This window comes from Pediculus humanus, genomic scaffold (assembly GCF_000006295.1).
Source record: "Pediculus humanus corporis 1103172107635 genomic scaffold, whole genome shotgun sequence".
Classification (NCBI taxonomy): Eukaryota; Metazoa; Arthropoda; class Insecta; order Psocodea; family Pediculidae; genus Pediculus; species Pediculus humanus.
Genome location: NW_002987248.1, coordinates 419,006 through 445,067, shown reverse-complemented (window position 1 = coordinate 445,067; position 26,062 = coordinate 419,006). Strand labels below are relative to the sequence as shown.

Below are 26,062 nucleotides of genomic sequence, written 5' to 3'. Positions count from 1 at the left end.
TATTATTATTATTATTATTATTATTATTATTATTATTATTGTTATTATCATTTCATTGTATTTATATTCATTTAAAGTTTTTATTAATAAATTTTTTTTTTTTTTTGTAAAAGTTTTTCGCTTCGGAGTGGAAAAAAAAACAAAACGTTTGACGACAAATTTTTTTTTTTTTAATAAAAAATGTATTTCGTTTGCCCCCCGCCCAATTCCCCTACCCTCTCCCCAAAAAATTATTATTATTAATATTTATCCGTTCGAAATAACGCCGTTAATTTTATTACTTTTACACTTTTAATTAATTAATTAACTTTATTTATTTATTAATAAAATAACAAACGATGACGTAAATTATTTAAATAAATAAATTTTTCATTCGTTGAATTATTTAACGTAAAAAAATTATAACGGAAGCATCTAATAATAATAATAATAATAATAATGATAAAACGAATAAGTTAAAAAAAAAAATTAAACGTGGAATTAGAATTTTTCCTTTTTTTTTTTTTTAAACTTTGTAAATAATTTTAATTAAACATTGTTTCAATTTGTTTTTTTTTTTTTTTAAATTGTTTAAATAATTTTTTAAAAAAAAAGAGAGAATTAAAAAAAAAAAAAAAAACGATCGAAACCGGAAGTAAATGAATGAATCGAAAAAAAAGAAAAAAATTTTTTTTTTTCAAACGATAAAATTTTCCTTTTAATGACAGGAATTACTTTTTTTTTAAAAAAAAAAAAAAAAAAAAAAAAAAAAAACTTTTAATTGTTTTTCCTTTTTTCCATTTTTTTTAATATTGTTTCCTTTGTTTGTTTATAAATAAAATAACGCACGCATGTAAAAACATAATTTTTTTTTTCATAGCCTAACGAAAAAGTAGAAAAAACGATGAATAATAATATTGATTTTATTTCTCCCCTCCCCTTCCCTCTTCCCCCCGCCCGGTATAAATTCTTCTTTCATCTTATTACGAGTGTGGATTTAATAAAATAAATATTATGCTCGTGTAAAAAGAATCAACTTTCTTTCAAATCCGATTATTTGTTTGTTTTATTGTTTGTATCATTTTCGAAAACGTTTGTAACGAATAATTTCGATTGATCGATATGTTATTATTATTTTTTTTTCGATTGTAAATTTAAGACTCCCCAAATTAATAACGATATAAAACAATCGCGACAAACACAAACGGTTTGTTTTACACAATTCAAAAAAAAAAAAAAAAGGAGAAAATTAACGCGAATTTCTTTTAAAAATTTACATTTTATACATTTTGGGGATGTGTGATAAATAAATAAATAAATAATAATAATAATAAATTTTTAATAAAAATTTTCCTGTGACGTCACACGAGATTATAAAAAATTCTCTCGATTCGTACAAAATCCGATTATTATTATTTTCTGCCTCTATAATAATATTTTCATAATCGTTAGCAAAAAAAAATTAATAATACGCGATAAATACGCACACGCACCCACGCATTAATAGAAAAACTTATGTAAATAAATTCCAGGTCATTTCATAAAATTTATTAACCGTAAATAAATAAATAAATAAATATTTTTTTTCGAATTCGTTCGTTCGTATTTGTAGTCGTTTGTATTTCCCCTCCCCCTCCCTCATTCCGTCCATTATCGTAAAAAAAAATTTATTATTATTATTATTATTGTTATTGATTTATTACCCTTTTTTTTAAAAAAAAAAAAAAAAAAAAACATTAATAAAAATTTCAATATGGCGAACAATATTCATTCATTTAAAAAAAAAAATTCGTAACGTATAATATTACTACCCCTCCCCCCCCGCCTACCCATCGTATTAAAGGGGTAAAAAAAATTTTTTTTCTTTTTCAATAATAAATTTCTCGTTAAAATTTGATAATAATAATAATAATAATAGAAGGGCGGGAAAGAGAAAATACAAAAAAAAAAAAAAAAAAAATTGAAAATGCGTGAAAATTTATAAAACATTCCTCTCATCATTTCATCACACTCTTTTTTCTTTTTTTCCCCTTTTTTTTTTTGATGTTTAAATATTATTATTATTATTATTATTATTATTATTATTATTATTATTATTATTAATATTTGAGAAAAGTTTTTTATTTTAAATTCGATTTATTTCTTTATAAAAAAAAAACTTTTTTTTTTTTTTTTTAAAGAAAAAGAATAGGAACAATCAACGGTACGTACGAAAATGTAAAAATAAAAGAACGTGTGTGTGTGTGTGTGTGTGTGTAAACTTTATAAAAACGTGTGAAAAAAAAACCTTTGATACTTTTCTTTTCCTTTGACATAAAAGAAAATCTTTTGAAAACAAAATAAACCAGGAAAATGTGACCGGAAAACTTTAATTCGAATTTTAAAACTTTGAGATTTTTTTTTTTTTTTTTTTTTTTTTTGCGGGTTTTTCCGGGTTTTTATGCCTTTTTCTTTTTCACCCGAATAAAAATTTTCCTCTCAACGAACAAAAATACTCAAAATAAATTTTCTTTTTTCTTTTTCTTTTTTTTTCAAGGTTTGCCAAATGATTTGAGCGTTTATTGGCAACAGTATCCATGGTTGTTTGGCAAGGGATTGTGCAAAGTTCGTGCATTAGTTTCCGAAATGTAAGTTTTAAATCATTTAATTATAATTTATCATCGCTCCCTTCCCCTCCCCTTTTCCCAACAATATTAACGTTAACAAAACCCAAAATCAAATTTCATCGTGGATAAAGATAATAATAATAATAATAATAATAATAATAATAATAATAATAAGCCAACGGCCATAGCGTGCTGGTCACACCGGTTCCCGTACGATCACCGAAGTTAAGCAGCATCGGGCGTGGTGCAAACTTGGATGGGTGACCGTCTGAGAACGCCACGTGCTGTTGGCTTAAAAGAGCAAAAAAAAAAAAAAATGAGAACAAGACAAAGTAAGAACCAAAAACAAATCTTGTTCTACTGTCGACCTGAGGCAGCTCGACGAGAACGTGAATTTCACTGCTTCTGACCCTGGCCACTCCAAAGATGTTAGTCACCGGAGCCCAGTTCAGGAGACAAATCGTTCCCATCGAAAAAGACGGACTCAGGAAGACCTTCAAGAATTGATGTGGTGCTATCTTATAATAAGTGGCACCACCGAAATTCGAGTATTTGTCCCTAAGGAATCGGGTAGAAACCTCGGATAAATACTTAAAAACTCCGACAAGTAGCCTTGTCGTGTTTAATGGTGGATAATAATAATAATAATAATAATAATAATAATAATAATAATAATGACTGATACTCTTGAAACGATTTCTACCAAATTACAAAACGTCACATTCAATTTAAATTTAATTACAATTTTCAAATTAAATTTTTTTTCGCGTTTTTTTTTTTTTGAGGTAAAAATACGGAAATGCGAAATAATAATAATAATAATAAAAATAATAATAGTAATAATAATAATAATAATAACTTATTAAATTATACTTAATTAATTAAAATTACGCGGAGAAGTTATTAATTATAACAATTCGATTCGTTTTCGTAATTTTCCCACAGAAAAAAAATTTCTTTCCCCCCCCCCCTTTTTACGTTTAATGAATGAAAAATAATAATAATAATAATAATATATTTACGTCACGCATTTTAATAACTTTAATAATATCATTCATAACACGATGAAAATAAATTAAAACTACGATTCAATAAATTAAATTTAAAAAAAAAAAAAAAATGGCGATTTAATCGAGCGAAACGTTTTCGTTTTTATTTATTTATTATTTATTTATTAAATTCGAGTAAAAAATAAAAAATTAATAAATAAATTTATTAATTACGTGATACTCCGTAATAATAAATATTTAAAAAAATTTTTTTTTATTAAATTTTTATTATTTCAAAAGGAAAATTTTCAGAAAAAACAAAAAAAACTGGAAAATTTTATTAAAAAATAAAAAAAAATTATTTCGTCGCTCGGTTATCATCATCATCATCATCATAATAATAATAATTATTATTATTATTATTATTATTACGAAAAAATAAAAAGAATGAATGAAAAGTGCTTCACGTAAAAAAAAAATGAATGAATTAATAATCGATCGATTGTTTGATTAACCGTACGAACAAAAGAGTGAATGAATGAATGAATGAATGAATGTAATAAATTTTTTTTTTAATATTCGAAAACGTTTCGAATTTGAATTCGAAAAAAAATTCCTCTTCTCTTATCAATAACGATAACGTAAAATAAAACTTTGAATTGTTTAATTAAAAAAAAAAAAAAAAAAAAGAAAAAAATGCTGGAAAGTTTTTCCTTTTTTCCCCCCTTTTTTTTCCAGGATTTTTTAACGAAACGAACGTAAAAGAAACGAATTACGTAATTATTTAAAATACGTTCGAACGCCTTTTATAGTAAAAATTAAATTTCCAACGTTTTTCCCGTTAATATTATTATTATTTTTTTTTTTGTTTTGTTTAAAAAGGGTTTCGTACACTTCCGTTTTAACAATCGTGGCATTTTCAATGGAACGCTACCTGGCTATATGTCATCCCCTGCATCATTATGCCATGTCAGGTTTAAAAAGAGCCGTGAAAATAATTGGAATATTATGGATCGTTTCACTAGTGGGTGCGACACCGTTTGCAGTTTATACAACCGTTAATTATTTGGATTATCCTCCAGGTACGAGAGACAAAAAAAAAAAATAAATATTTTTAATTACCTTTTAATTGCCGTTAATTAAGTGACGTGAAAATCTCCGATTTTTCCTCAAACAACAATCGTTTCCAAATTTAAAAATTGCTTATATTCAGGTTTTTTTTTTTTTTTTTCAATAATCCTTAAAACTTTTTTCTTTTTCTTGGATATTTTCCTTAAATTTTTATCATTATTATTATTATTTTTAAGCAAATTATAAAATTAAAAAAATAGGAAAAATTTATTTACCTCTACTTATCGATTACTTCAGTTTTTATATGTAACAAAAATTTTTCTTTTCTTCTTCTTTCCAGGCTCGGGTCAAAAAGTTTTAGAATCGGGATTTTGTGCCATGTTATCAACAAACATTCCCTCGAATTGGCCAATCTATGAAATATCAAGTTTTTTATTTTTTCTTTTACCAATGTTGGTAATATTAATTTTGTATATAAGAATGGGTATCGCCATTAGAGAAAGCGGAGCCGATGATTCAATGAAAAGACTTCAAGGTTTGGTACATAAACCGAGGCATTCAAATTCTAGAAAATCTATAATTAGAATGTTGGGTAAATTTTATTATTATTATTATCATTTACAACAACAACATCATTTTTTTTTTTTTGCCCGCCGTAATTATTGTTGTATTTATTATTTTACATTGAATTTTTATACGTCGTCATTTTTATTTAAAGTTACACACACGCACTCCAAAAATTTAAATGAACAAACATAAATTTTTAATTAATTTCTCTATACTTGTTCGTTTGTTTGTTTGTTCTTTTTTACAGCTGCTGTCGTTATTACATTTTTTCTATGTTGGGCACCCTTTCACGCTCAACGATTACTTTATCTTTACGCCAACGACTTTCCAAATTTCCCAGAAATTAACGAATGGATGTATTACATAGCTGGAATTTTCTACTACGTTTCATCAACGGTCAATCCCATTTTATACAACGTCATGTCTGCCAAATACAGATTCGCTTTCAAGAAAACTCTTTTCGGTTTTCTGTCTCAGAAAAAATTCTCGCTGTCGTCCTCGTCGTCGTCTCAACGCACGAAACATTTCAAAAACTTAAATCGTGCGAAAAATTATTCTTTTGTTTGTTTTCAACGTAATAATAAAAATTACAATTGCTCATCGACGAATCGTAACGCGAGTGAAAAAATACGGAAATCTGTCGACGGTTACGACGGATCCACCACCACCAACAACAACAACAACAGGAGAACCCCCGACCCGCGTAATTTTTCCGATTCGGAAAATTTAAAATTAATCAAGAATAAATCGGCAAACGGTAGTGACGTCAAAACCAGTTGCGACATCGTCGTCACGACCAAAAAAATATACAAAACGTAATGATGGCGGTTGTCACCAACGACAACAATCACTTGCGTGACTCTCTGCAACCACCCTTGACGCACTTCATCATCTTCTTCTTCTAATAATCGCGAATCTCCCCACTTTATCCTTTATCACCACATCCCATTCCCTCTTTCCTACCCCAATAATAATATTAAAAATATAAATTTTTGGCGGGCAAATAAAATTATTATTATCATTTTTAAATTGATATGTCGTCATTTTTATTATATTTTTTCACAATTGACTTTCGAAAAAATTTTAATTTTTTTTTTTCCACGTTCGTGACACGTTTGTGACACATTTTTGTGACATTTATCCAAGAATTTATTTTTTTTACTTACATATATCTAGCAAAAAAAAAAAATAATAATAATAATAATAATTTCAAGGTAAATAACATTCACACAAACAAAAAAAAAAAAATTTTTTCAGTTCGTTTCTCGCCACCCTTAAAAATAATAATAATAATAAAAAATTAATACTAAGAGTGTGCCACAGTTTCGTTTCACAATTGACGCCATCTTATAAAAAATTTATAAAGTAGTTCAATTACGTGCACGAAAAAACCACACGAACGCACCCGTGTGCGTGTGTGCGTGCGCGTGTGCGTTTACACATATCAAAACTCTCGCACGTAGGCATTACGGATAAGGTATGCACGTGCGAATAAAATCCTTTTCTCCCACCCCCCGCGTTTTTCATTTTTTCACTTTTTTCTCGTTCCTTTTGGTTTAAAAGAAAATTTTGAGCGCCGATAAACAGGCGAGAATAAAAAATGCGGACGACGTAAAATTATAACTGATTGATGATCCCGAGGGAGAGGATAATTCTGTCGGTTCCTCGACAAATTTGTACGAAGCGCAAGGCGTTGCTCTTTTAATGAACGTGAAAAGGGAATCTATTATGTTTGCCGGAGTCGGTTCTTTGCAACTCTCCAATTTTCCTACCACGCATTTTTGAAACTTGTGAAAACTCCTTTGAAAAAAAAAAAAAGAAAAAGAAAAAAAAATGATAATGATAATGATAATAATAATAATAATAAAGCAAAAAAGTAATTTAATATCGCAAACTTTTTTTTTTTTTTTCCTTTTTTAAATTTTCCTTTCTACAAAACAGGAGAGAGTGAGAGAGAGAGAGAGAGAAAAAAATTTTCTCTTTCTTGACACTCTATCTGTCCCTTTCTCTTTCTCCGTATAATAAAAAAAAAAAAATAATAATAATAATAATAAAAATAAAACTCACTCGCATTGTTCGGTTTGGAAAAGAAGAAGAGGAATGTCGGATGTCAAATCGCTCAATGAAACGTTTTCCGTTTTGGGTAATTTTTTTTTGTAAACCGTTTGAACGCATTCTCCGATGGATTCTTTGGACGATTCCAAACATTCTGGACCACCTTCGGCAATGAACACTGCGGGAGAAAAAAGAAAAAAAATATATAATAATAATAATAATAATAATAATAATAAGGAAAGTTTTTACCATACGTTATCAAATCTCGAACCGATTCGAATTCCCGAAAAAAAAAAATTCTTATTTATACGAATCGATCCAGAGAGAGAGGGAAGGAGAGAGAGAGGGAGAGAGAGAGAGAGAGAAAACGCCTAATTTATTTATCATAAAGCCGATTAAATCCGTTTTGAAAGGCCGTAAGAGTCTTTTTTAGGAAGAACCAATGAAACATCTAAAGAATAATTTCGTTCCGTAAGGAAAAAGGAAAATGATTCATTTTCAAAAATTAATCATTTTCCTTTTTCCAAGTATTTTCAACTTCGTCGACGACGACAACGACGACGACGAGGACGACGAATTTGTTTAAATATATATATATAATTATTACGTTTTATTACTCATATTGGTTTTGTTTTTCTCTCTTTTAATTTTCCTTCTGTTGCATTGATTTGCCCCCTTTCCCCTCCTCCCCCTTCCTTTCTCGGAGCCTTCACACTCCAGTGCGAGCTAAACAAAATGATAGTTTAATTCGAAAATCAAATTATGGACTTGGTCAAATCTCTCTCTTTCTCTCTTTTTGTGAAATTTTACATTTGCAATCGACGGTTAACGGAATGGAAAATGTTTAACGAGATTTCAAAGTTCGCACAAAAGAATTGAATTAACAAAGAACTAATTATAATTTCAGTTTAGAAATTATAATCCACCAAATGAAAAGCGAATTTGAAAAAGTTCGGACTTGATTTAAAATTTTCCGAATTTTCCCTGCAGTTTTCCCAACAACCCGATGGAAAATTTCGAAATTTCTTTTTTTTTTTTTTTTTTTTTTTTTTTACAGAAACTACTGTTTCTCAAATTTTCGACGATTTTCCTTTAAAAAAAAAAAAAAATGGACGACTTTTGCCAGGCGGGAAAATCCCGAGATCTCACCCACTCTTCCACCCCCCATCTCCCCGAATAAATAATAATAATAATAATGTATTGATCATCTTACAAGCAATTCTGTCGCCTTCCTTGTAGCAAATAAATTCGGCCAATTGCTCTGTCACGTTCATAATCGTTGCGACGCTACTTTTTTCGTCCTTTTCCAAACATGGTTGAAACGCTTCCGTAAAATTCGAAACGCAATTTTTAAAATCGGGAGATTTCCTGGAAAAATAATAAAAAAAAAAAAAGGGGGGGAAAAAATATTAATATTTATAAACCAAGCGGGGATAATTTTTAATAATAAATTCGAGAAATTTTTTTTTTTAATAACAAAAAAAAAAAAAAAATTAATCGTGACGACGGGGAGGAAAAAAAAAAAAATAAAAAAATCTCAAAATGGCCTTTGACAGTTCAAGGATTTTATTTCTCACGTAACACGATGCCACTTTTCATCATCATCATCATCATTATTTTTACTTTAAGCTTTTCCAAGAGACATTTTATAAGTTAAAATTAAAAAAAAAAAAAAAAAATTGTTTTTAAAAAGAATTTTTTTTTTTTTTGTTTTTTCTTTTTTCTTTTCCAATTACTACTTGTTTAACTGAGATTTCGAAAAGAGTGAAAAAAAAATTCAACTTTTCGCATTTCTTTTTTAATTTACGTTTTTCGATAGAATAGATCGACGTGAAAAATTTATTAAAGTTCGAATGGAATTTAGATAAAGTTATTAATAAAGTTATCCGAAAAGAAAAAGGGAAAATAAATATCCTTCGAAAAAAAATAAAAGAAGAAGAAGAAGAAGAAAGAAATAAGTGGTTAATTCATCAACTTTCTTCTTTTCGGTTTTTAATCTTATTTATTATTTTTCCGGTTAAATTTTCCAAACAATAAAACTTTTTTTTTTTTTTTTTAAATAAAAGTTAAAAATTCAAATTTATTTCTTTCGAATAATGTAAAAAGTAACGAAGTAAAAGAAGGGAAGAAAAAAAGGAAGAAGGAAACAAAAAGAAAAAACTTTAAATTTTCTTTTTCGTTCTAATCGTTCTAATCACAAAATGGCGAGAAAATCATGAGGAAATAAAGAAAAAAAAAAAAAATTTTTATTTGAAATGTAATAAATTCATCGAAACGTACGCAGGAAATGAACCCCAGAACGCACACGCACACGCGCACACAAAAACAAACAGGAAAAAGCAGAAAAAAAAGCTGATATTGCCAGGATGTGGTAAGAGAAAGTAAAAACAAGGGAATGATTCCGGTCATCGTGGGAGAGCACATAGAGGAAGCCACGTCACAATTGCTGTAGGGTTTTTTAAAATACTTGAAACAAAAAAAAAAAAAAAAAAAAAATTGTACGCTGTTTCAGAGCAAAAGCAGACGACAACCATCATTCGTTTTCGAAAGATACAAAATAAATAATAGCAAACGTGATGATGGTGATGATGATGATAAAATTTTTGTTTCGACTCGACATTCTCTCATTCTTAATCGTTTTAGTAGTCAAGAAAAAGGCAGGATGTTGATTTTGCGCACCCCGTACCCGTAATTTTAATAGTAGCATTAGTTTGTGCATCCATGTGCATGACTTAACGGTTCGCATAACAACGATAATAATAATAATAATAATAATGTGCAACAATACAAACAAACGTTAATTAATCGTATTCGTCGTATTTAAAATTAAGATTTTAATTAACCTCACGTCAAGCTTTTCGATCAAACTTTTGACGACTTTTGACATCGTGACGACGTGAAAGTAAAAACATTATATATGTTGATCGTCATCATCATCATCGTAGTCACGCAATCGGTAACTTTAAACCTTTGCAAAATAACAATAATAATGATAACTTACTTGCAGTATTTTTTAAATATGGAATCGAGATCTCCGGTCGGTTTCGCCTTTTCCATTTCTTCTTGAAGTTGATTAAAATCTACGAGACCTTTAATGCATTCCACGGCTTCCGTTTTGGCTTCCTAATAAAAAAAATATTATTATTAAAAAAATCAAAGATCGGAAAATGTCGGGAGGAGAAAAAAAATGGAGAAAAAGTTCGTCAGCACCTCATGCAAAAAAGATGAAAAATAAAAAAATTTTTTTCTTTATAGGTCGCTCGAAGTTAAATTTTCGGTCGGAAAAAATGAATTGAAAAAAATGAACCGTTAACGTTATTATAAAAAATAAATAAATTTCAATTTCACGATTTGCCAAAATGGAAAAAGGAAAATTTTTTTTTCCCTTCCTTCCTTCCTTCCTTCCACTTTTTCACGTACCCCAATAAAATCCACACAATGATTACAAACTGTCGCGTTTGTTATTAATTTGTTTTATTTCGAGTTAGTTATTTAATTTGTTTTTTTTTTTTTTATTGATTAATAATTTATTATTAATAATTCAAAATTTCATTTATTTTGGTGACAAATTCATTCAAATCCTGTTTGAAATAGTTTTTTTTAAAAGCTGCCTTAATCGATTTCTTAATGTCTTCATCATCATTTCAACATTAAATTTTATTTTTATTTAATTTTTTTTTTTCGATCGACGATCGAGGAAAAGAGTCGTTCATAAGAACATTAAGAATTCGATGAATTGATAATAAGGACGGCCATTAAATGAAAAGAAGGCCGTTAAAACAAAAGTGAAATTCATCATTTGAATCCACCAATACACACGCATATATAAAATATTCGTACGCAGTTATATGTGTGTATAAAAGTGCGTATACGTGCGTTTTGTGTTTTTTTTGACCGAGTTGTCATTACCGTAAATATTTACGCAAACAAAAAAAAAAAAACCTTCGTGTAAAATCAACGTTTTCCGAATGGGGGGGGGGGGAAAACAAGGCCTCGCAGGAAAATTTTGTAAACTAAATAAAAAAATCTTTAGAAAATTTGTTTTTTAATGATACTCTCTCGAGTCGAATAAAAAAAACGTGTAAACAAACAAAAATTTTGTCTGTCTGTTCTGCTGTCCAGATGTTATACAATTTATTTCATCTTCTCCCCAAAACGTTTCTTTTTTTTTTTTTTTTTCGACACAAAAAACCAAACGAAATGAAATAAAAGAATAATAATAATTTTAAAGTTTCTCATGATGTCTGTAGTATTCACTCTCAATTTGAGGGGAGTGACAAAGACAAACAAAACAAATGTCGGTCGTTTTTACCAAGGGTAAAATGTGATGATCCCGCATCCTACAACTGAACCTTTGAAATTTTTAAATTGAAAGAAATATAAATATAAAAAAAAAAAAAAAAAAAAAAAAACGTGAGTGTGTGTTTTCTCTCATCTTAATAATCCCTTCAACGATTCAAATCCTCCTCCTCCCTGACCTACGAAAACTACAAAATTCTCATGTCATAAATCTATCATTTAAATAACCTCATTGTCATCCATGTTATTTTTCGCTGGCCGGAAAATTCGGTTCGGGCAACAAAAAACAAACTTAATAATTAACAAAGAAAGCGATAAAAGTCCTCGCCTTTAATTAATTAATTAATTAATTAATTATTGCTTTTAATAATTTTATTATTTTTTGGAAAAAGTTTTATAAATTCGACTCATCTCGCTTCGAAATCAATATTTAAACGTGAAATAAATTTGTCTCTCTTTCCTTTCTTCACGGTGAAGACAATAAGAGAGAAAGAGATATAGAGAAAAGGTGGGACGGGGGGCGGGGGAAACAACAAAACGAATGAAACTTTTGTTGAAAATTATTCTCAGAGTTCCCACATAACCTAATTAAAAAAAAAAAAAAAAAAAAAAAAAAAAAATAAATAAATAAATAACCCGCGTCTCGTACACGAATCGCACTAAACGAAATGAAATCATTTCATTAATCTTCGTAGTAAATAAAATAAATAAATAAAATAAATAAATAAAAAAATTAGTTTTGGGTTAAGGACGATTTTATTATCATAATTATTATACTACACGCAAACTTTTATCACTGATGAAATACATATTTTAAAAAAACTATTTCTTTCCCCCTCTCCCTCTCCCTAAGATAGGAAATTCTCGGACATAGTCGAAAAATTTTAACAAACTGTTAAAAAGGGTTGTAACCTTTCACCCTCCCCCTTCCCTCCCTTTTCTTTTTTAAATCGGAAAAATAATTACGCGAGATATTTTTTTTTTATAAAATCGAAACGACGAAATCCCTTTTATCGCGGAGTTTTAAACAAAATAATAACCCAAAAAAAAAAAAAACAATTTTTATTTTTTTTTAATACGTTTAAAGTAAAATAATCGATTTTCATTCGTCCGGAAAAATGAATTTTTACGTAATAATTCAATCACAAAGAAAAAGTAATTATTCTGTTTATTAAAAAAAAACGCGGATTAAGCAAAAACGAAAAAATAAATAAATATTAATAATAACTTATTTTATTTTAAGCCTGCAACACAAATGGCACCTAGCAGGAAAGCAACTTGTGCAAATAATAAAATATTTTTCCTTTATTTATTTTTTATTTTTTATTTATTTTTCTTTTGTAACTGACGTTCTCGGTTGTTAAAAAAAAAAAAAAAAACAGACAAACAAATGAAATAATTTATTAATCCAAAGTATAATTATCTCCTTATACGCGGCGTAAAGTCGTAAAAAAAAAAAAAAAAAAAAAAAAAAAACGACAAACGTTTCGTATTTGTTTAGATTCGAATCGGGAAAATAAAAAAACTATTATAATAAATCAAAGAATAATAATAATAATAATAATAAAACGAATCTCGTGTGACTAATAATAATAATAATAAAGGTGAAAATGTTTTATCGTCTCCTCTTTTCATCATCCCCATTAAATTACCTAAACTTTTTATTTATTCGATTATCGAATTAAATTTGCGCTTGTGTACGCGCGTGACGACGACGACGACATTAAACTAATGATAATAATATTTATTCCTAAGGAACAGAAACCTGGAAAGAACGTACCTCTGACAGGTACAATAGTAAAATATCGCGTTTAAAAGTGAAATGATAATAATAATGTTCTAATAACGCGCGTTAAAAAAAAAATGGAACGAATGCCTCCACGAATTATTAAGAATCATCGAAAGTGAATAATAAAAATAAATCGATATTAAAATATCGTGTAAATAGAAGAATTATCGATGCATAATTAAAATGATGTTATTGTGTCGTTCGTTTTCAACAACAACGCTCTTATTAAAAGAATTACTATTATTATTATTATTATTATTTTCCTCCTTTTCTTCTTCTTCTTCTCCTGGCAAGGTTCGTTCTTTTTCCTTGCACAGGTTTTTATATTTTATATATTTTTCAAGTTCTTTTCAAGGATGCATAATTACATTAATTAAGATTTTATCAATTTTCAACATGTAAACGTATAAACATAAAAATCATATTTGTTACTAAAGTCCGGACGGTATAAGACTTGAACAATAATATTGATGATTTTTTTTTTTTTAATGATTTCGTGTCACTAACTTGTTCGCGAGACTTGGAATTTTTCCTTTTACCTAATGAGAATCCATGGAAAATTTTCCTAGTATTTATAAATGCCATTTTTTTTTTTTTTTTTTGTTAATAAAAAAATTAAAAAAAAAAAAAAAAATCCTCATCTGCGTGCGACACCTTGACACAAGTCGTAAACGTTATTGTCGCCATCTTGTTGTTGAGGTCAAGGTACTTGAAAATTTATTTATTTTTATATAAATTTAAATAAAATGTGTTTGCGAAAAAAAGACAAAAGTTTCATGTTGTTTCCGGATATAGAGACAAAAACGTATATTTTTACACGTGTGTGCGTGTGCGTGTGTGTATACGTGCAATGACGAGGAAGTTTAAAGTTTCAAACAAAAAAAATACTCACGGATATTTTTTTACTCGCATCTGGCCCCCAATGTTTTTCGCATTTTTTGACAAATACTTCCTCTATTTCACCTTCGGACGGAATTTTCGACGTTATGTTACCGGGTAAATCACTTATGCCGGCTATGTTTAAATTTTGTAAACTTTCTTCTATGTTTGCGACGGTTAATTGCAAGAAAACACCTGGAAACACAAGTAAAAATAAATAAAACAAACCGTGTCAATTATTTTAGTTTATTAATCTGATTTATAAAATCAGATTTATTTATTATAATTAATTATGTTTTGAAAAAACGACTAACGATTAACTGTCTCAGCAGCAACTTCGCTCCACAACAGCGAAAAAAAAAAAAAAAAAACACCGCTGTCAAAGAAGCGGAAACAATTTGGAAATACAAGTAGAGTTGATAACAAAGTGTGGGAGTAAATACAGTAAATAATCCCAATCCCCGTGGGAGAACATGGGGAACCGTATCACAAACGATAAAAGGTAATAGGAAGAAGAAAATTTATAAAAGAAGGATTTGAATGACAAACATCTCATCTTTTTGTGGCGTAGAGTTTTGCATAAAAAAAAAAAATTGTATTGAAAACCGGAATAGATCCAGGAAAAACTTTGACAAGACTTGTCACGTGAATAATAATAATAATAACAACAACAATAACTTAAGAATATGACTAACAACTTAAAGTTTTGTTTTATAATATTAGTCATAGTGAAAAAAAAATCATTGAAGTAGAAATTTCATACTTATTTAAGAAAGGAAAAAAATTATCTATATTAGTCATTTAAATATTTGGCTCAGGGTGAATGAAACCAATGTAAATATTTAAGACCTAGTAAAAATTAAAACTATTAAAATTAGTTTATAATTACTTTATATAAAAAAAAAAAAAAAGGCATTTGTGATTAATTTTCTCCATACCTAAATAATTATATTGTTTTTTTTTATTATATAACAATTAATTTTTATATAAAATTATAAAAGTGCATGTAAAACTTATGGATTTTTTATTCGAATGTTTTATGAAGCATGCAAACCTCGAGATATTTATATTGAATTAAACAAAAAAAAAAAAAAAAAAGAAAATTGAAATTGAAGATTACAATTAAACCAAACAAATAAATACAAATAATTTTAAATACAATTATCATATAAAAGAGAATGAATAAACAGTCGAATGTAATAAACTAAAATTTTGCATTGTGTAAAATGACATTATTTCAAATCGAAAGCAGCATAATAAATCTTTATCTTAACAATATCATTCGATGTGAAATTACAAAACAAATCTGTACACATAAATATTTAATTTGTATTGTAAATTTGGAAAAAAACAGCAATAAAATAACATATTAAAAAACAATTATGTCATAGTAATAACTAAATTACAAACAATTTAAGGCAAATGACTCATTAATTCTTTACCAACATTTTCTTATCTTGGTCAAGATTCAACTTTGATATTAGTACATACCCTTAAAGAGCAAGAATTAAATAGATAAATGATCGAGGGGTCAAACTTCAAATTTCAAAAAATTAAAATATGTATGTGTTAATTTCAATGCATCAATGTAATGTCAATGTGTCATTATATGTAATGTTCATAATTTATCACACACTTGCAATAATAATTAATAGATTCTTATGAAAAATTTTTAATTTTCAAACGGAAAAGACATGCATATATATGCATATACATATAAGTTGTTTTCATGATCAAAATGCTTTTATATTTCATACAATTTTAAATATGTAAAATATCATTAAACTAAAAAAAAAAATATTATTTTTAAATAAATTGTCAACTGAAAGTGACATTGCGCGTTTGAATACTTATAGGTTAAGACATCATTTTTCTTTTTTAAAGTAAATTACAAAATAATTCAAATACTTACCAATAAAAATTAAACTAAAGTATTTGAACATCATCTCGTTTGTTAGTATAAAGAAACCACAAATTTATAATTATATGTATTTAAAGAAAAAATAAAAAATTGATTAATTAAAAGCGTAAAACGTTTAACTGTGTATTAAAGAAAAATGAAATAAAAATGACAAAAATTATTACTACTACTTCAGCACATTTATCTGTCCACTATAATTTAATCCACGAGCAAACAAGACTGGTTTAAAACGTTGAGTCGTTCAAATCCAAACGCTTAGCGGAAGTTTCAAAGTTCAATTTCACTGCCTTCTTGAATTGTTTGATCTCCAAAATTAGCGGAATTATTTAGCGGAATAAAACTGCCGTTAAATTCAAATTCAGAACAAATGAATTAATTTAATCTGTGAAAAAATTGAATATCAAAGGAATTTTTTGGTAAGATTAAAAAAATTTTTATATGACTTATCAAAATTTATTAGGTTACTATTTTAATTATTGACAAATAATTACACATCAAATTTACATAATAGTAAAAATATTTACAGATTTACGTTACATAACTGAAAATAATAGTTTTTTTTTTTTGGACTATTTATTAATTTGTAAAAAGGAAGTTACAATTAATTAGATGAAATTCTCTTACATCCATTTTTAGAGGTCCCTCTAGACCTTGAAACAGTCTGTGATAAATCACTGTTTGTCAATGTTGAACTTCTTACAGGAATTCTGACAGTATTCCTAGGCAAAGAAATTTCATTATTTTGATTAAATTGTGAAAAATAAGTAGATGAGTTTCTGTCTGAATAATTTGTACTAGGTTGAGAAAGAAGTCTAGAAGAGGATTGAGAATTAATTTCTAATGAACTGTCTAATAGGTCATTAGAAACTGTATTGATGTTTTCACTTGAAACAACATTTGATCTATTAGTATTGTTTGTATTTGTACTATTCACTGGCCCAAGGCTATTCACATTTCTAAATAAATTTTCAAAATCATTTGAGAGCTCTAAATTAAGCGCTTCTATTTGTTCTATTGTCCAATCTAAAGTGTCATGGATGACATTATCGAGTTCAATATTTCTAGGAGACACTAAATCACTACTACTAGAAGACTGTAAATTTGAGCTTAACACAGATGGAGCATTACATGTACTATCAGTCAGGACCAAAGATGTAGGTCTATTAATTCTTATGCTATCACTTTGATGAGATGATTCAAGATTTTGTTGAGAACTTAATGAAGGTGAATTTGTCGGAATTGAACGATTGGTGTCATGCAAGTGGTTTTGAACGGGTCTGCTGGAAATGTGCAAACTTTGCAAATCCGGGATTAATACATTAGACACTAGATCAGGAGTACTAGTTGAATTTAATTGACTGTCTTTTGAAGTTTTAAGGCCAGCAACTCCTTTAGATGTAGTTGTGGCAAGATCCCTTTTAATCCTTCTCCGTCTACAAGGATCATTCCGTCGATATTGCAACATACTGTCAAAGTCAGCTATGTATAAAAATCCTGCTATAAGCAATTCACAACATCTCTCTCCTTTTTGATAAGCTAGTTCTAATTCTAAACTTGTTCTTTCATCATACTGCCACCAACCTGAATCAAATAAAAATAAATTACTGAATTACAACCCTAAAATTTTCTTTCTTTTGTTATATAGGTCATAAATTTTGACCTATTAAACTTTAATGTTTTTAATATTATCCTACCGTTATGTCCTTCGTAAAACCACAAATGCCCATCTTCAAAACCTTTACTGGAATATTCAGTATCAACTGGCTTTAATAGTTTTGGCTTATCTAAATAATCATTAGGAATATCTTGTCTACACATGGCACAACGCCTTCCTTGATTTACAATTCCCTTAATGCATAAGTAACAAAATATATGTCCACAAGGCAGTTCAGCTGGATGTACGCTGGTTTGTAAACAAACAGCACATTCAACAATAGAAGAAATTTCATTTTTAACTTTATTCATAATTGACCGTGAAGTTCTTTCTTTTACAGATTCCGCCATCTTGAATAAAACAGTCATAGAAGTAGATTTGTTTAAATAAATTTATAATTTTTGTTTTTTTTTTTCAAATTTTTCTATCTAAATGATTTTTTAATTATTTTAAAATAATATGAAATATAATATTTATTCATTCTTATAAATGTAATATTTAAAAATTGAAGAAAAAAAGAAGGCATTGTTTGAATCAGTAGATTTGTTGACTTCTATGATATAATGTTAGTAAATAGTGAGGAGTGTTTCGTAATGCTTATTAGTTTAATAAATTTTTTTTAAAAATGAAAATTTTTTAGCATTTTTATTGTACGGCATGATAAATATCATTGTGTGATATTTATTAAGTGTTTAAATATATACAAAAAATATGAAAGAGGAAAATATTTTAAAGTGAAATTTGACATTTATATGATTAAATGAGTGTGATATTCTTTGATTTTACTAAAACGATATTAAAAAGAGTAATGTGCAAAAAATTTATTTTTTAAATTTTATTTAAATACGTGTATTAAATAACCGTAAAGTTAAAAATAAAATATGGCAACAGAAAGAGTAACTTTGAGTGATGCCTTATCAAACGTTGATGTACTCGATGAATTAACTTTGCCCGATGAACAGCCCTGCATTGAAGCTCAACCTTGTTCTGTTGTTTATCAGGCAAATTTTGATACAAATTTTGAAGACCGCAATGGTTTTGTCACCGGTATTGCTAAATACATTGAAGAAGCCACTATTCATTCCAGTTTGGTGAGTTTGTGTGTTTTTTTTTTTTTTTGTAGTTCTAGATTAAATAATTATTTCAAATCATTTTTATTAAAAATTCTTTTTTTTTTTTTAAGAATGAGTTGCTGGATGAAGGTTTAGAACATGCTGTAATGTTATACACATGGAGATGTTGCTCTCGAGCAATTCCTCAGCCAAAATCTAATGAACAACCTAATCGAGCAGAAATTTATGAAAAAACAGTCGAAGTTCTCGCTCCTGAAGTTAATAAACTTTTAAATTTTATGTATTTTCAGGTAATTTTTTATAGTATTTTTTTTTTGGTTTAATAATAACTGTGTAAATGCATCACAATTGTAATGTTTAAGTTTTGTTTTTTTTTTTCATTAGAGAAAAGCAATAGAAAGATTTTCTGCAGAGGTTAAAAGATTATGTCATCAAGAAAAGAGAAAAGATTTTGTTTCAGAAGCATATTTACTGACTCTTGGAAAATTCATTAATATGTTTGCAGTTTTGGATGAACTTAAAAATATGAAGTCAAGTGTCAAAAATGATTACTCTACTTATAGGAGGTAATATTGTAATTTCATAATTTAAAAAAAAAAAATTTTTTTCCATTTTATTTAAAATTAAATTTTTAATAAATTTTTTATTTTTTTTTTCTTCAGAGCTGCTCAATTTTTAAAAGTAATGGCCGATTCTCAGACTCTTCAAGAGTCTCAAAATTTATCCATGTTTTTAGCAACACAAAACAAAATAAGAGATACTGTTAAAGAAAATTTGGAAAAAATTTCTGGTTATGAAGAACTGTTGACTGATGTTGTGAATCTTTGCGTTCACATGTTAGAAAATAAGTTGTATTTAGCTCCGAGTGAAAAGCATATGCTTGTAAAAGTTATGGGATTTAGTTTGTTTTTAATGGATACTGATTTATGTAACATAAATAAACTGGATACTAAAAAAAAATTAAAACTAGAAAAAATCGATAGAATTTTTAAGGTAAGTTTTATGTTTTCTTACTTGTGAAAAAGATTTTTAAAAGATTTAAATTTTGAATCATCATGAAAATTTTTTCGTTCAGAATCTTGAAGTTGTTCCATTATTTGGAGACATGCAAATAGCTCCTTTTAATTACATAAAAAGATCAAAACATTTCGATCCGAGTAAGTGGCCACTATCAAGTTCGAACACCATAAGTCCTCAAGCTGATTTAATGGTTCATTTGCCACAAATAAGAGAAGATCATGTGAAATATATTAGTGAATTAGCTAGATACAGTAACGAGGTAAAGTTGTCGAGTCATTTTATGTGAAAACATAAATTTTTTAATTTAAATTTAAAATTTATGTAAAAATTTCTAGGAAACAACAACGTATAAAAGTGTTAAAACCGATCAGGAAATCAAAGATACTTCTGATTTGGCCCTTCGCGGTTTACAACTACTGTCTGAGTGGAGCAGCGTAGTGACAGAACTGTATTCGTGGAAATTATTACATCCAACGGACCACCATCAAAATAAGGATTGTCCTCCCGAAGCTGAAGAATATGAGAGAGTAAGATTATTTAGATTTCGAACTGAAAAAAAAAAAAATTGTATTTTAAAAACGTAGTAAAAAAAAAAAATTTATTTTAATTAGGCAACGAGATATAATTACACGGATGAAGAAAAATTTGCGTTAATTGAAGTCATCGCCATGATTAAAGGATTACAAGTTTTAATGTCACGAATGGAAACTGTATTCACGGACGCCATTAAAAAAAATATTTTCAGTCAATTACAAGATTTTGTTCAGCGCGATTTGAGAGAACCTCTAAGAAAAGCAATAAAAAACAAAAAGGATCTAATAAGAAGGTTTTTATATTGCTTTTGACAATTTATTTTGGCGATTTTTATTTTTTGAGTTTAACAAATAAAATTTTTTTTTAGCATACTTGTATCGGTACGAGAAACTTGCGCAGATTGGCAGGGTGGAATGGAACCACAAGATGATCCGGCTTTGAAAGGGAAAAAAGATCAAGATAATGGATTTAAACTAAAAGTTCCTAGACGAACCGTCGGTTAGTCATTAATTTAATTAAATATTATTTATTTAATAAATTTTAAACTTATTTTTAATAACTCTGAGCCAATCATTTTGCAGGTCCATCCTCGACGCAATTATATATGGTCAGAACTATGTTGGAGTCTTTAATTGCTGATAAATCTGGAGGCAAAAGAACATTGCGAAAAGATATAGACGGTCAATATCTAATGCAAATTGATCAATTTCACAAAGCTTCATTTTATTGGAGTTACATATTAAAATTTAGTGGTGAGTTCTTAATTGTTTATTTTTTCATTTTAAATAAAATTCATTTTGTAAATATTTAAAAAAAAAAAAATTTTTTTTTTTTAGAATCGCTACAACAATGTTGCGATCTTTCCCAACTTTGGTATCGTGAATTTTATTTGGAAATGACAATGGGTAGAAGGATACAGGTAAAAATAAATCAATGTAAAACCTTTCGATATCTGGCGAGAAAAAAAAAAAAATACCAAAAAATGTCACACTCAGTGATATTTAAACAAATGTCAATTTATTTCTTTCGCTTTTTTTTTTAAAAACCTTAAATAAAAAAAAAATTTCAAAAATCTTTTTCAGATTTCTGGTAATTTTATTGTAAATAAGCATGACCCGCTTACGATCAAAAGGAATATCTATACACAAAAAAGAAAATTTTTTTTTTTTTGATTAAATGCCTTGAAGTTTTGAAACAAATTTTTTCTAAGCTAAGCTACTTTTTCTATTTTTTTTTTTTTTTAAATGTCGCGCTAAATGTCATTTATTTGCTTAAAAAAAAAATTTTTTTTATTCTTTTAATTTTTACAAACTCGAGAATTATTTATTTATGAATTTAAACTTTCGATTTTATTTATGTGTCGCCTTTTTTTTTTTTTTGGAATTTTGCAATTGTTGAATCGAAATGTAAAATGCTTGCAAATGTCATTATTATTATTTCCCCGCTTTTATTATCAATGTTTCTGATAATGTTTATGCTTGTGTTTGTTGATTTATGCGCAGAAATGCACAGTGCGGCATCAACATAACGAAGAATGCAGTGATCTCATCACAATGGAAAAACGAATTCAGGTACTCTATTTTCATAACATAAAATGAAAGTAATTTAAAAAAAAAAAAAAAAAAAATTTGTAATGTTCATTCTCACAAATTATTTTATTCCTAACAGCTCTTTTTAACATTATTTATTTTGGTTTCAAACTTCAGGTTTTAAAGTTTGATTTATTTCCATTTTTTTTTTTTTTTTTTCAACAGTTTCCAATAGAAATGTCAATGCCTTGGATTTTAACCGATCACATATTGAGAACAAAAGAGCCATCGATGATGGAGTAAGTGTGGTTATTGAGATTTAAAACTTGAATTTAACCCCTCGAAGAAAATTAAAAATTAATCATCAATTCTTTTTATCAGGTACGTTTTATATCCGTTGGATTTGTACAACGACAGTGCACAATGGGCTTTAACAATATTCCGAAAACAATTTTTATACGACGAAGTCGAAGCCGAAGTTAATTTATGTTTCGATCAATTCGTGTATAAACTTTCCGAACAAATTTTTTCACATTACAAACAATTGGCTGCCAGGTACGCGAGAGCTCACACGATGTTTTTTCGTTTTTGATTTATTGAAAAGTAAATAAATAAGTAAATTTTATTTGTTTGCAGTATTTTACTCGACAAACGGTTTCGTGCGGAATGCGTCGCGATGGGCACTTACTTGCATTACCCGAGAGCAAACAGATACGAAACATTGTTGAAACAAAGACACGTGCAATTATTGGGACGATCCATCGATTTGAACAAATTAATAACGCAAAGAATAAACGCGGATATGCAAAAATCATTAGATTTGGCCATTAGTAAATTCGAAGCCGGCGACATTACCGGCGTGGTCGTGAGTGTCAATGGAAAATAAAAAAAAAAAAAAAAAAAAACCTTTTTCTATTTTTTTTGCATACAACAAAAATTTTTTTCATTTCAGGAACTCGACGGAATACTACAAGTCAATAAATTATGTCATAAATTATTATCCAAGCTTTTAGCGTTAGACGATTACGATGCTATGTTTAGAGAGGCCAATCATAACGTATTGGCTCCCTACGGTAGAATAACCCTTCACGTATTTTGGGAGTTGAATTACGATTTCCTTCCTAATTATTGCTACAACGCTGCCACTAACAGGTTGTTAACTCTTACGGAAAAAAATTATTTCGTTGCGAATTCTTTTGTTCAAAATCATAATTTAGTTTTAATTGTAAAATATTTCATTTAAAGTTTTTTTTTTTTTTTTTTTGTCTTAGATTTGTTAAAACGCGAGGAATTCAATTTGCTCAGCCTGTTCATCGAGACAAACCTCCGTTGATGGGTCATCAATATTTGTGGGGTTCGAAACAATTAAATTTGGCTTATTCCACAATATACGGTCAATACACTGGTTTGTATTTTTTTTTTTTTTTTTTTTTTCACGCGAATGCAAAACGATTTGATCGTTTTAATGTGACAATATACAAATTTTTTTTCTTTTTGGTTATCCAGGATTTGTCGGCTCCTACCATTTTAGAATGATGTGTCGATTACTCGGATATCAGGGTATAGCCGTCGTCATGGAAGAACTTTTGAAGATAGTAAAATTGCTCATTCAAGGAAATCTGTTACAATTCACGAAAACTCTTATGGATGCGATGCCGAAAATATGTAAACTACCGAGATACGATTACGGGTCTCCCGGTAATGATCAATGATTAAAAGAAAATGTCGTTAAAAAAAAAAAAATGAATTATAAAATGTGATTAATAATAATAATTTTTTTTTGGTTTATTATAGGGGTTTTGCAATATTATCACGCGCAGTTGAACGATATTGTCCAGTATCCGGATGCGAAAACGGAATTGTTTCATAACTTTAGAGAATTAGGGAATACAATAATATTTTGCTTATTGATGGAACAAGCTCTCAGTCAGGAAGAAGTTTGCGATTTACTTCACGCCGCTCCGTTTCAAAACATTTTGCCTCGTCCTCATTGCAAAGGTGAAAATTGAAATTGTAAAAGCGAATGTTTTATCGAATGTCACCCCTCGATTTCACGTTTTTTATTATTATTATTATCATTTCAGAGGGAGAAAAGCCAGAAAATAAACAAAAAAGACTGGAACAAAAATATGCTTCCTTGCAAATAGTGCCTAATATTGAACGTTTAGGTTCCGCTAAGGTACAGATACAAAGAGAAAAAACAATCGTGTTGAAGCTTTGTGACTTTTTTTATGATTTATTTATTTATTTATTTTTTTTTTTATTTAAAGCAAGCGTTAATTGCAAGAGAAGGAGATTTGTTAACTCGTGAAAGACTGTGTTGTGGTTTGTCAATTTTCGAAGTGGTTCTTAATCGGTTGAGAAGTTTTCTCGATGATTCGACATGGGTCGGTCCGCCTCCTACCAATGGAGTCATTAATGTTGATGAATGTAGCGAATTCCATAGATTATGGTCCGCTTTACAATTCGTTTATTGCATTCCAGTTGGAGATACAGAATTTACAGTAGAGTGAGTTTAAAAAAAAAAACATTTCTGTCGGTCAAATCCATTGATGACACTTTTGATCGGATCGTTCTTTATCTTATCTGTCTGTTTGTTTTTTTTTTTTTTAAATAGAGAGTTGTTTGGAGAAGGCTTGAATTGGGCCGGATGTACAATGATAGTGTTATTAGGTCAGCAGAGAAGATTTGAAGCATTGGATTTTTGTTATCATATTTTAAGAGTACAAAGAGTTGACGGGAAAGATGAAAATGTCAAAGGCATCGTAAGTTATTAAAAATCTCAGAGTAGACAACCGAAAAAACAAATGAAGAAGGAGAAAATGGAGTTTGAATTTTTGTCAAAATTTTATTTTTCAGCATTTGAAACGAATGGTCGATAGAATAAGAAGATTCCAGGTATTAAATTCACAAATATTTGCAGTTTTGAACAAGTACCTAAAGTCTAGTGACACGGACGTTATGAGCGTCGAACACGTCAGATGCTTTCCTCCTCCCATACATCCATCATTAGCGGCTCAAGCTCATTATCATCGGCCTGAGCATTTACGACAGGTTGTCCAACATTAAAATTTTTTAATTTTTTTAATTTTTTTTCTGCCCGTCAAGAAATATTTTTAATTGCTTTTATTATGAATTTTATTTTATAATTAATCATTTGCGTCATTTTTTTTTCTTGTTTTTTTTTTCTTGGACGAATCGAAATGTTTTTTTTTTTTTTTTGTTCACACGTATAGCTTTATAGGAAATATGAATAATTGCATGCACGGATTTATATTTTTAAATCAGGAAATTATGTATTGAATTAACGTTTTACACCGTCGTTCTTATCATTATCATTATTATTATTATTTTATTTATGAAGCTGTAGAAAAAGTAAAAAGAAGAAAAGAGTTTCCCTTTGTGTTTGCGTGGGAAATAAACGTTTTAATTGTGTATTCAGGTATCGTAAATCAATAAATTATTGCAATATTTTTATTATTTTTATTTTTTTTTTTGCAAAATCGATTTTTAAAAAAAAATTATTCGATGATTTATTATTATTATTATTTATTTATTTAATATTTGAAATGAATAATATAAATGTTAAAATAAACTAAGCGTAAAATAAAATATAATTTATACAAAAAAAAAAAAAAAAAAAGAAAAATTGTTTTGTTTATCATAATTTTTTACCGAAAATTATTTTATTTTAGTAAAAATCGAGACATATTACCGATGAAGAACGAAAAAAAGAAAAAAAATAGAAATTTACTGTTGGGAAATAAAAGAACGCAAAAATAATAAATTAAAGAAAATGCAATCAAGCAGAAAATAAATTCAAAAAACCGGAAATACCGGAATTGTCATAGAAAAAAAAAACACAAATGAATTATTAAAATATTGCGACACTAGCGCATCCTATCGTTAATTTATTTAAACAAATGATTATGTTGTCGTTCTGGAATTGCGCTCTTGACAGAGACAGTTTTGGTGCGATCGAGTCATGAGTTAGTTAGTGTTTATCAATATTGTATCAAGTGTAAGAGTGAGAGAGAGAGAGAGAGAAATATTAATAAACGGATACACACATACACACAAACACGCACGCACATTTT

General features: G+C 28.1%; 5 protein-coding genes across 5 annotated transcripts in view; 2 read left to right on the top strand and 3 right to left on the bottom strand.

Moving 5' to 3' along the window:
• The window catches only part of Phum_PHUM262680 (G-protein coupled octopamine receptor, putative), a gene marked incomplete at both ends in the record, with an annotated part of 16,840 nt that extends 10,809 nt beyond the window's left edge, over nucleotides 1-6,031 (top strand). The window contains 4 exons of the mRNA XM_002426566.1: nucleotides 2,516-2,606; nucleotides 4,457-4,656; nucleotides 4,986-5,237; nucleotides 5,460-6,031. Of these exons, the coding sequence (XP_002426611.1) occupies nucleotides 2,516-2,606; nucleotides 4,457-4,656; nucleotides 4,986-5,237; nucleotides 5,460-6,031 (1,115 nt within the window). The remainder of the gene's footprint in view (nucleotides 1-2,515; nucleotides 2,607-4,456; nucleotides 4,657-4,985; nucleotides 5,238-5,459) is intronic.
• Nucleotides 6,032-6,768: 737 nt separating this feature from the next.
• Nucleotides 6,769-10,324, bottom strand: Phum_PHUM262670 (27 kDa hemolymph protein precursor, putative; the record flags this gene model as incomplete). Its single annotated transcript, XM_002426565.1, has 4 exons — nucleotides 6,769-7,012; nucleotides 7,280-7,445; nucleotides 8,481-8,635; nucleotides 10,269-10,324. The coding sequence occupies 4 exons, from the start codon at nucleotides 10,322-10,324 to the stop codon at nucleotides 6,769-6,771; spliced, it is 621 nt and encodes a 206-aa protein (XP_002426610.1).
• Nucleotides 10,325-14,226: 3,902 nt separating this feature from the next.
• Nucleotides 14,227-14,709, bottom strand: Phum_PHUM262660 (uncharacterized protein; the record flags this gene model as incomplete). The annotated part of the gene is made up of 2 exons (XM_002426564.1): nucleotides 14,227-14,429; nucleotides 14,643-14,709. The coding sequence occupies 2 exons, from the start codon at nucleotides 14,707-14,709 to the stop codon at nucleotides 14,227-14,229; spliced, it is 270 nt and encodes an 89-aa protein (XP_002426609.1).
• Nucleotides 14,710-16,756: 2,047 nt separating this feature from the next.
• On the bottom strand, nucleotides 16,757-18,159 carry Phum_PHUM262650 (RING finger protein, putative; the record flags this gene model as incomplete). Its single annotated transcript, XM_002426563.1, has 2 exons — nucleotides 16,757-17,736; nucleotides 17,850-18,159. 2 exons carry the CDS (start codon nucleotides 18,157-18,159, stop codon nucleotides 16,757-16,759), a joined length of 1,290 nt encoding a protein of 429 aa, XP_002426608.1.
• Nucleotides 18,160-18,690: 531 nt separating this feature from the next.
• Nucleotides 18,691-25,034, top strand: Phum_PHUM262640 (uncharacterized protein; the record flags this gene model as incomplete). The annotated part of the gene is made up of 22 exons (XM_002426562.1): nucleotides 18,691-18,900; nucleotides 18,993-19,172; nucleotides 19,267-19,448; nucleotides 19,545-19,875; nucleotides 19,958-20,161; nucleotides 20,238-20,429; nucleotides 20,514-20,728; nucleotides 20,804-20,934; nucleotides 21,018-21,188; nucleotides 21,273-21,355; nucleotides 21,939-22,007; nucleotides 22,191-22,264; nucleotides 22,347-22,520; nucleotides 22,602-22,830; nucleotides 22,918-23,117; nucleotides 23,237-23,370; nucleotides 23,472-23,663; nucleotides 23,760-23,963; nucleotides 24,050-24,144; nucleotides 24,236-24,474; nucleotides 24,583-24,730; nucleotides 24,825-25,034. 22 exons carry the CDS (start codon nucleotides 18,691-18,693, stop codon nucleotides 25,032-25,034), a joined length of 3,867 nt encoding a protein of 1,288 aa, XP_002426607.1.
• Nucleotides 25,035-26,062: the final 1,028 nt, after the last annotated feature.